Source organism: Alligator sinensis, unplaced genomic scaffold, assembly GCF_000455745.1.
Source record: "Alligator sinensis unplaced genomic scaffold, ASM45574v1 scaffold592_1, whole genome shotgun sequence".
NCBI lineage: Eukaryota > Metazoa > Chordata > Crocodylia > Alligatoridae > Alligator > Alligator sinensis.
The window spans coordinates 1,434,331-1,445,501 of NW_005842214.1; the positions used below are offsets into that span (position 1 = coordinate 1,434,331).

The 11,171-nt window shown below is 43.8% G+C and overlaps 1 protein-coding gene across 1 annotated transcript in view; it reads right to left on the minus strand.

The window, feature by feature from the left end:
• The window catches only part of CRY2 (cryptochrome circadian regulator 2), a 31,799-nt gene that overhangs the window by 14,730 nt on the left and 5,898 nt on the right, over positions 1-11,171 (minus strand). Inside the window, exon 3 of the mRNA XM_025207912.1 lies at positions 7,436-7,578. Within this exon, the coding sequence (XP_025063697.1) occupies positions 7,436-7,578 (143 nt within the window). The remainder of the gene's footprint in view (positions 1-7,435; positions 7,579-11,171) is intronic.

An 11,171-nucleotide genomic window follows, 5' to 3' on the forward strand; every position in this document is an offset into this window, starting at 1 on the left:
CCTCTGGGAACCACAAATAGGGAGGTCACATAGCTGTCCCTAGCACCTACCAACCCCAGATCTGCCCCTGTAAACCTGGAGCCCTGCAGCACATAGTCTGTGCAGGGAAGAAAAATGGACAAAATGCTTCCAACTGCAGGTGGAAAACAGAGTTCTTTTGGGGGAGGGGGAACAGAGGACCCAGCCTCCAGTCACACAAGCAGGGGCCACTCTGGATCTCCCAACACCTGGCAACCCCTCCACTCACACCTGCCCCCAACTGGGACCCCAGCAGAGTCCACGGTGCAGGGAAGTACAACTGACATTGCTGCTTTTCAGTGCAGGTCGTGCAAAAAACAAAAAAAGTTCAGGTCTTGGCAGGAGCACTCAACCCTTGAGCACCACAAGGAGGGGTCTTGCAGCCCCACCACTCCTACCTCCCCCCAGAATCTAGCAACCCGTTCACCCTCCTCCATGCTCCCAGCTGACATGAGCTTGGGCCCCACCAAATGGGTTCCATTTCCTGTGATGAGGTCCAGGCTATTCCCCACCCCCCCACCACATATGCACACACCTGTGTACCCCATCATTCATATAGATTTTGGTAAAGTATAACAATATTTTTTATTAAAGTCAGTCAGTCCTTTTAATTCAACATTTTGAGGAGAAGCAGAAAACTGTAAGTGCATCTTCCTCTTGGCATCCAGCTAACCTGGGTCGTTCCCCCCCCGGGGAATCCTGAGGAAACTCTGGGCAGGGACCCTTTAAAGCAGGGGTTCTTAATGTTTTTAGACACACCAACCTCAGGAAAATGCTAGCCCTTGATTTTCATTTATTTTTTGACTAAAGAAAAATAGTAGAACAACTCCTTTTTTTTGGGGGGGGGGGGAAGAGGGGGTAACAAAAAACTCGGAAATACAGCAACCGATAAGGACGTTTTTGAGACACTGGATGCCTATTTGATATCTCTGGATTTATCCTGTGAATTATGTTTGCACACCTAACTGTGCTAACATTGCATGGATCTTAAGGCATCCCAGGGTGCCAAGACACCCCAGTTGAGAATTACTGCTATGGCATAATGGTCTGGATACTCTACCACCCCTAAATTTCTAAAAAGTAATGGTTCTTCTTAGAACCCTTAGCAGTGTGTACGGACAACTCTATCCAGGGACAACTGTAAACTGGATCCCAATTATTGACATACTTGAAACTTGTTATATTTGTAATGTCCATCTGCCCCTCCAGTGTGTGTACCTTCTTCCCTGGATTAGAGAAATCCCCCTCCTTATATCCCCAACCCCATTCTGTCAAGAGCAGGTCTGCCTTATGCTCAGTATGTTTTTCCCATTAAGTAGTCTAACCTGTTTCAGTACAAACCAAGGAAGCAGGCAGCAAGGTGGCCAAAGCTCCTCACCCCTTCCTTCTGAAGCTCCCGCTGCCTGCAGAGGATCAAAATGTGAAACTTCACAGCCCTAGGAAACAAAGCTAAAAGGGTCTTGAAAAGACACCCTGGCAAAATATGGTTTCCAGGCTGGAAACAAAGGCATTATTACTCAGCATGGTGTTCAGCACAGCTCCAGGAAGAGAAGTGTTAACAGGACAGCAGGCAGAAAGAAGACTACCAGCATTATATAAAGCTGAGGCAGCTCAGTCAGCTTCCTGCTTGTGCACGAGCCATTTATGGCTGCTGCAACCTCCCCACCCATTTGAATCAACAACTTATGCAAGGGGCTGGGTGGGAGCCTAGTATTTCAGCAAATGCCATGTGCCGTCTCTTCCCCCACCAGCTGCACGTGTGGAAAGGAGGAGCTCCACGCAATCCTAGAGCCTTCACTGAAGTGCTGCTCACGTGTGCTGCTTAGTGACCTACCTTCCCTGCTCTACGCAACAACTAGAAGGCAGGACTAGAAGGTAGAAGGTTGCGCCCTGCTCTTTGTGTCACAGATGTTGCTTCAATCTAGGCCACAAGCAAAGCAAATCCCTGACCTCTCATACATACTGAGAGGGGGAGACTTAAGTGTTTTAAAGCGATAGAACACCTAGGAAGATTAAAAAAAGATTTGGCACAAAGCTCCTACCACTCCTCCTCCTTTCTCTACACAGTAAGCTATATGCATTAGAAAAAAAAGAGGGGCAAGTGCTGAGCTAAGGGGCCAGAGGTTATCAAATACAACAGGTGGGTGAGTTCTAGGCACAACTCACTGACACGTACAGATACAGTGCATGGAAACACTGCTACAACAGGTAAGGTTTCCTCCACTTACAAAGCCATCAAAATAACCCTGTGTTCAGGTAGTAAAAAGACAGATAAGTGGAGGGACACAGAGGCCTCCACCCTTGCCCCTAGTAGTTTTCCTTGCTTCTTGTACCAAGCCACTGACATGCTAGAACTCCACTCTGAGGAGAGGAGGCAGAAAAGAAAACCCAAGACCTTTCACATCTGTCCCTTTACTTTTTGTAAGCCCCAGAATATATGCATCACTGCTGTAATGGAAGCATGACACCATTCCAATAACTACTGCTCTACTGACAGGCTTGTTTCCAAGTGTAGTACACACAAGAGTGACAGTGAGATTGCTGTACAATCCTCATCCCATTTTAGCTCTCTAAAGCAGTTGCCTCTTCGCACTGCCTACGTCCAATCTGTTCCATAGACTGAAGCAATCTGTCTGGACCTGCAATATACAGTGCTACTGCCAGATCCCTGGAATCCCCCAATCATAGCTGTCTGTGCATCTCTATTATGACCTTAGAGATTCTTTGGTCAGGCAGCCTCCCCTGAACCCACACTAATTTGTTCTGGCTTTTGAGATGGGCAGAAGAGACTTGTATTCCACCTTCACCTTAAAAATAATTGAACAAGAATGAAGTCACTTCCTGGGCCACCTCATCTCCTAAAGTAGGTCAACAGCTCAGAAATGGAAACCTTTACATGAACTCCCTACCCATATCCTGGATGTTTTACAGCACCTGGAACAACAGATGCTATCATAATGTTTTTGATCATCCCATCTCCTCTCTGCAGTGCCACTCTACTTCAAAGGATGGCAATCTAGGCTCAAACAAATGCATTCATAGTAGCAATCCAGACATGTGGCCAGAAGCAGCTCATGTCTATGGTGGACATCACTCTCTCAAATACCTCTTGACAGCAGGGTGTCAAAGATCTGGCTTGCACAGCCCCATCCTCTAGTACCCAGTGTTACCCCAGGTCTCAAATCAACCCATACACTGCAGGCAGTGTATACCAGACTGGTCCTGTGCTGCACAACACACCTGTGCAGAGCCAGTCCAGAACCCTTGCCCAAATGCCAGATCCAGTGCATGTGGTGCTCACTCTGACTGGAACAAGCACTGAATTTAAGTGGCGTGCGCGCGCGCGCACACACACACACACACACACACACACACACACACACACACAATGACATGGGGCCAGCCCTGTGCTGTCCATCTCAGTACCCACAGAGGTAACGTATAGTAATCCTCCCACTTGCTGTTTGAGTGGTAAGATCTTGGCTTTGTGCCCACTTTATGGAAATGGGAAACTCCTAGCTTGTCTCTGGGGCCTAACGGTTGAGGGCAAGCAAAACCCGGGGGCATCTGAACCCCACGTCTCTGGTCTTGGGCCTGCACATAGGGTGCTTGCCAAAGGATTTGGAAACATCTGAAGCCCCAGATGGGTGAAGGATGTTTGCCAGTAGCAGAGTCACTTATGCTTCTTGATTGACTGATGGATTTGGAATCGATTTGGCCGATCTGAATGGAACACAAAAAATTCTCTTAAAAAAAATCTGGCCTGTAGACTGGTCCCATGCTATTTATCCAGCCTGTGGGGGCAGGTGAGTTTGACATTGCTGCTTGACAGTACTAGGATTCGAGGGCCACAGTCCCTTGGACTTTAACTTCCAATTCAAACAAACTGCATCCGTCCTACGAGGGGCACCCGAACCACAGAAGGAGAATCCCTTTTCTTCAACAGCATCAGCCCACTGGCTAGCTCATACATAGGAAGCCCTCACCCCCCCACCCCCGTCAAGAACGGGATGTGCTCTCCCTCATTTCCCATGCAGGAGGAGCTGGCCCTAGCTAACACTGAGGATGAGAGCCAACACTGACTGCTCACTCACCTAGCAGCAGCAGAGGCATCTGTTACATTGACACCACCTGTGATCACAGAGGTAATTGACTACTGCTTTATGTCAACTCACTTATCCATACTGTTTAGTCCTCCTTTTCCAGCTTATCCATCTGTTGTGATCCAAATCCTAGAGAAACTCTTTGGGTAGGGACTGTGCACGATTTGCATGTACCTAGAGCCTAGTACGGTGGAAGTCTAACTGGGTTTCTTCAGGCTCAGAGAACAAAAACTGAAAAAGTAACTGCAGGGCTAAATACAAGGGCATTAGGAGATGTACAGTTCATTAGCCATGGGACAAAGGACAGATTATTCCAGTTCTCCAGATATGCCTGTGTAATGTTTGCCCAGGCTCTATCAAAGGGTAAAGGCAATATGATCACACTTTAAGAGCCTGCACAGGAAGAGGGCAGATAGCAGGAAACTTAGTCCAGAAAATCGGCATAAACAGCTGGAGGATGAAGTTGGCAAAATTTGAATCAGAAACAAAAACTGTTCTGGGAGTGATTAACCATTAAAATGAACTACAAGGGGATGGATGTAAAATTCTCTACCACAAGGTGAACTTTTAAATCGTTTTAAAAAGTATCTTTTAGTTCAGTCACATTTTGGGACTCCATGCAAAATTTACCAGGTGCAGTTTTATGGCCAGTGCTGTACAGATGGTCGAATGAAATCATCCCAGTCCACTCCGGTTTAAAAAAAGGCTACAGAATAATATACTGGTAGACTGTGACAACTGCTGTATTTCCAGGCATATGAACTATAAAGTGATTTAGATCTTATGGGTAAAATGTGGGGGGGAACCAACTCAAAGGAAAAAAATACCTACTGATATGAACCCACCAGACAATCATGAAACAAGTAGCTACACTGAACCGATAGTAAACGGAACCAGGGGTGTCAGACTCATCTGGCCCCACTACTGTCAGCCCTGGCTTTCACGGGGCATAGGCCAAGCTGCAGAAATGGTGCTAAGCAGAAGGCTCCAAAGTCTGTTTCAGAGTGACCTTACTGTGAACCTCTACAGATGTGACAGCTAACTTGGTCAGCAAATAAAGGAAGCCAAACACAATTAAACAAAGCCCAAAGCCTGAAAGGAGATAAAGGAAGACCATACATTAAATAATCCATATACACTATATCATAGCTTTATCTTAAAATAGTAGTAGTAGTGATTGATATAACCAAAATAAAAGTTATTTTGCTATAATAGATATATTTCTGTTAAAATACTTAGATAATTTGTAAAAATAAGAACAGCCATGTCAAAGAAGATTATAAACTAAGCAGAAAAAGGCTGGTGTTGGACACCATTTCACACTGGCAAGGAAAGGAGATAAGAAACCCTCCCTCTTTCCCAAGGATATAAATCCTAACTAATTGACACCTAAGTCTACAAGAGATCTGGTTCTGTCCAGTTCCAAAAGTTTCAGTGAAACAAAGAAATTTAAATAAAACCAATCAGAGATCATTTATTAGAATTTTAAAACTAATCATCTATAAATATTGGGCATAGGCTGGAGGGACATTTGGAGAACTCAGCAAATTCAAGAAGACCTGCTGCCAATCTGAGTGCCACCCTCCTCCTATCTATTGAGACTCTGCAGCCAGTATATATGAGAATCTATGTCATGCTGTCACAGGTAGCCAGATAGAGGCTTTGGTATAAATGTTTGTTTTCATGCTTTAAGGCACAAGCAAATAAAAGGTTGGGCTGTAGACCTGTTTCTGCTTCTTTTATCAGTAGCCTACCCCATAAGGTTACCTGTACTCTGGGTAACAAAAATACAGGAGCACCCAACTTGAGAGAAAATAACCTACCAATATGAAGCCACCAGACAAAGCATAGATTTCATAGACACTAGGGGCTGGATGGGACCTTGTGAGATCATCAAGTCCAGTTCCCCTGCGACAGACAGGAAGTCTGCTGGGGTCAAATGATCCCAGCAAGGTATGTATCCAAACACCTTTTGAATGAGTCCAGAGTAGGTGCTTGCATCACCTTGGGGGGTGATGAAACAAGTAGCTACACTGAACCAATGGTAAATTAAACCAGGGGCCTGTGCCTGGGCTCCCACCCAGACTCATCTGGCCCCATGTAGGACCAGTCCAGGAGTGGCACAGGGCTAGATCAGACCTACAGACCAGTCCTGCCTGTCAGATCCAGCACATGTTCTGAAAGGGCCTGAGGGGGAAGGCAAGTACTGCATGTACCAGCTGTTTCAGGGCTGGATCCAGCCTGCAGGCTGGGCCATATATGTCCATCCTTGACACCCCAGAACTAAATTGTTATCTTTCCTGTTTGGTTTAAAGCAGAAGTGTTAAAGTAATTTGGATTTCAGGATAAAGCATGTCTGCAGTCCAGATGAGCAGCGTGGAGACAGTTTGCAGGCCTCCCTATGCAGTTGGAACTTGGCAGCAACAGCAGCATTAATTGCCATGGCTCATCCCGCTACCAAATTTCTGACCCCATGGGCCTCATGACATGACACAGGCCATACTTTTGCTCTCCCCCCACCCTAGCTTGAGAATTCTGAGTGTAGTTAACCTGAACTTGAGAATCCTTAGATGCAGCAATTATACATGTCCATTTATAGTAGGTATTATGCTGCTTTTTCTACATTTTGCTGTTTGTGTAGGCCATCTCAAAGAGATGAAACCACAACGTAAGTAGTCCTGAAAAACATGGTGAAGCCTTACTCGACTTAAATGCCTCATTTAAGAACTTGTTTTCACTGCTTTAAACAACCAAACAAAAAAATCCCATGCTTTTGACCTCAGTGTAATGTGTATAAGCTGCCCCATACTACACCCACAGGAAAAACGAAGCACTGCTGCTTCATCATGAGGTAAACCTGTTAAGGTCAATCCAAGCAGTAGTTTTACAATAAACAGATTTGCTGAGGTTAACCTTGGTTCTTCCTGTGCGTTTACCATGGGAGAGCTTGTGTGTCTGTGTGACCCTGTGGTAAGAAAGCAGTTTAAGCAACTGAAGAAAAGTCCACAAACAGTAGTCAATAGTACATGCTAGAAATAATGACCACAGAAGAACAGAGGCTTGAGGTGACCTTTCCCCATGTTTACACTGCTGTCAGCACTTTCGGAGGATGGAGAAGGCGGTACTAGAATAGACTGCAATCCTTCTGCTATATTGGCGCTCAACTATAATTCATTATTTGAGTGTTCAGAGTTAGCTGTCAGTTTATTTGGTTTGATTTATTAGGGGATTGAAACCTTTCCTAGATTAGAATCCTTCTTCAAAAGCAAAATACCAGCCCCAAGCAGCACAACAGGTTCTGCTCTACCTCTTACCTGTCCAGGTCATAGAGTGTGTGAGAGTTCTCAACTACCACCTCCACTCCAGCTTCCTTGGCCAGTTTGATGATAGCTGCATCTCTCTCCTTCCCAAATGGTTCTGAGTCATACTCAAAGGTAAGACGAGTCACTCCCCATTCCTGCAAAGAACACAGTACACAGATGTGTCACTACAGACAACTGATCCCACTCAGCCAGCAGGACCACTAAGTGACAGAAGATCCTTCTTCACAGCTTGCCAATATAAGGTCCAAGGAACTCTTACTTTAGGGGAGCTTAGACACAGTGAGAACAGCAGGGAATGAGTGCTGTCAACAGCAAGTTTGAATGGAGAATATTAGTGAATTAGCCTGTATTTACCAGCTCTAGGAAAAATCAAGGTAAAAATTTGTTATGCAAACTCACTCAATTATGTTACTAAAACTCAGAGCTAAAAACACAGAACATTCAGACCCTTATTATGCACCTTTACAGATCCTCCTTTTTGCCTACTAGCCCTTGTTCATTTCATTTCTCAGGCCTCAAAACTACCCTAATGCTGAAGTGTTTGGACTTTAACCACTTCTTGTGGAAATTTTCACTACAAGCTCCTTCTGACCCGTGTGTTTATTTATATGGAGAATGTCAATTAGTTTAAGCCAAAATAGAGGTCCTGAAACAAAATTTTCTAGGGCTCCACTGACTAACACAAGAGAGAAGTAGTGTTCACCCCAGATTATGAAATGTGTGACAATGGAAAGCAGGACAAGGAATGACTGTAGAAACAGCACTAGAGCATAGAAGGAATGAGAACTGAGAGACTTTTCTTTTCCAGAATGGTACAAGATGCTGGAATCCAGATTTTGGGCTATTTACTCTCCAGAATGGGAACTCTTTTTATTTTATTTAAGCCACGAATCAGTCTGATGTCTTGCCATTTCTACAGACCTTTCATAAATTGCATGAATTAGGCTCTGTGAAAAACACAGACCTGAGAAGAGTGGCTGCAGGCTTGTTCTAGCTCTTCCCAGGGTACAATTTGCTCTCAAAATCCATGGCCTAGTTTTCTCAGAAAATGGAGTGCTATGAGAAGAGGTTTAATGGTTTCCACAGTGACACTCCTGAGATTGTCAAACATGGAGCTACAGCCCACAGGTTTGGTGAGCAAACACTCTGCAAACACAGCTAAAGAGCCAAGGGGGTGGTACTAAAAAGGAACAAAGAATACAGGTAACAGGCTACACAACTAAATGGCCTGGGGAGTAATACTTTTCAGCTGAAACAGCACAGAACACCCCTTTTCCCAGGGAACTACCAGCCTTTGCAAACACTAGGGGAAATCTGCCTTTTCCCGAAATGGAGCAGAGTTTAGAGCAGACAGAAGCACAAATGAGTTAAGAGTTACCACCACATGAGTGATTCTGAATAGATTAGGATGAACAAGGATGCCACAGATGAGTATTTGGGAAAGTTTAGAGCAGGAATCAACTGCCCCTGCTAGTTGCCAGCCATCCCCTCATGGAAACTCCAAACATCTCCAGCTTCAAAGTACTTAACTATCCTATGCATCTCCCAACCAAGAACAGTGCATAAAAGAACCCAATACTTATGATAAATGATTATTTGTCTTTCAGAGTTAGGTCTCTCCTTATATTGGAAAATGATTTTTTGAGTTAGCATTACATTTTCATATCATTAGAGGGACAAAACCACTGAGGTTATGCTTAAAAAGGGGGGGTTGGTTTAAAAGAACACAGGCTTGTGCATAAAAGGGAATACATTTAAGAGTTAATTCACATCACAAAAGTATTATTGTTAACAGCCTCACTGAAATCAGAGATTGCTGTGTTCGGCTTCCCAATGCTGCAGGGCAAATGTTGAGTTTGTGCCCAGGAAACAAAGTACACCAAGGAAACATATGGTAAATGTTGCTAAATGCACAAAGCAAACATCTGCTTAACAAGACAGCCCATGTTTAAGCGTTTCAAATCCACTATTCTTCATACAAATCCATGTAAAGGAACATTCTGAAAATGTTTCATGTTATTTCAATCAAAAAATCTTGATAAACCATTTTGCTACCTTCAAAGTCTAGAAAAATTAATTCTCCAAAGTAATGAATTCTAGATAACAATTTAAAATACAATTAATAACAAACATTTGGTATTTGATCATGGTATAAAGATGCTATTTTATTGGTAGAATCCAGCTCTATATATAAAATTAAAAATAAGGCACTTTCTCAGACACGTAAAATTCAACATTGTGGGACTTAACGGAACGTGACACTTGGCATGGCAATGACTGCAGGGTTTGGTTTCTGTGCTGACGGTTAAATTCCAGATACTTGTTTGGAAGAAAGAGGGCATATTCAAAAAAAATCCAAAACAACAAACCGACCAAAAAAGCCCCCTCCAGGCATACACTTAACTGTTTTGCAAAAGCAACAAAAAATAGCAGGGTCAGCTTCATGTAGTACCTCGCACTGAAACAGCATATATGCTAACACGACAAATACACTTCAACTAACAGCAGCATCCAAAGAAGCTGTAGAGTGGACCCTGCCATCTTACCACTGTTATATAACCTTACTCTGAAGGATGTTAGACAACATAAATGAACTTGAACTCCCTTCACACTGCTGTTTCCATGGTTTCCAACTCTTTGTTAAGTGTGTAGGTCTAGTATTCTTGCTACAAAGTCTGCCAAGAGCATGCTTTGCAAGCTGTGACCATCTTCCTAAACCCTGCTTATTGGCCCTCTTCAAGCTCCACCTGAATATCTGAAGAGAATTCTAGAGAAAGTAAAAGAATATCTCCTGAAAGCATGCAGGTCATTCTCAGTAAGTTGCTGGGGGCAGCATAAGAACACAACCATGGTTTAGAAAAATAAGTGTGGAAGCCACAGTTGTATCTTGTATTTTGTATCTAAGTTTTTGACAATGACAACTACCTGAGCACAAGGGACAGCAGTAAAGGACACTTCAAAATGACTTCCCATTGATCAAGTAATCTGTATCTTGTGATCTCTCTGAATCTGGGATTCTTCTAGCATCTTTATGTCCTCTGAGTATGATTATATTTCTTCTACTGATTTGTAAAAATCCTGCGATTATATTTAGTCCTCAAACTAAGAGGACATGGACTGGAAATAGCTAGAACTTGTTTGCAGTTCAACAGAAAAAATAACCTGGATTCAGAAAAGGCTAAAGGCAGCACACAGGCTATTTGTGTCATGGCTAAATGTCACCATCACAGTGGTAAGTCCTTATACTGGAGAATGACAGTGCCACAGCAGGGACAGTCGAGTCAAGTGCAGTGGGTGTGCAGATGCCTGTGCAGGCGTACCCAAGATAAACACCTTTTGTCACAAAATTCACAGCATCACTCAACTTGCGACCCACATTGCTGATACTGACATCCTTCACTTTGTACACACTTCCTGCTCAAGTGCACACCACTTAAGGTTTATACTTTCCTTCCACTTTATTGCTGCTTAGCGCTCAAGAGTTATCCAGAACACACTCGATCAAGTGTACTTTTAGGATGTCCTTAAAGTCCTTTCTTAGTCCTTCCTTGTCCCCCACATAGGAGCTGCCCGGACATCAGCCATGCAAAAACAGTACGTTAAAACACACAGCAGCCTTTCTGACCCAGGGAAGAAGATTCCCCTCACCTCTTTTGCTTAAAAGAAATTGCAAATCGTAACTACTCACTGAGACCTCTCAAAGTATTCAGACTCATCTGTATCCCTA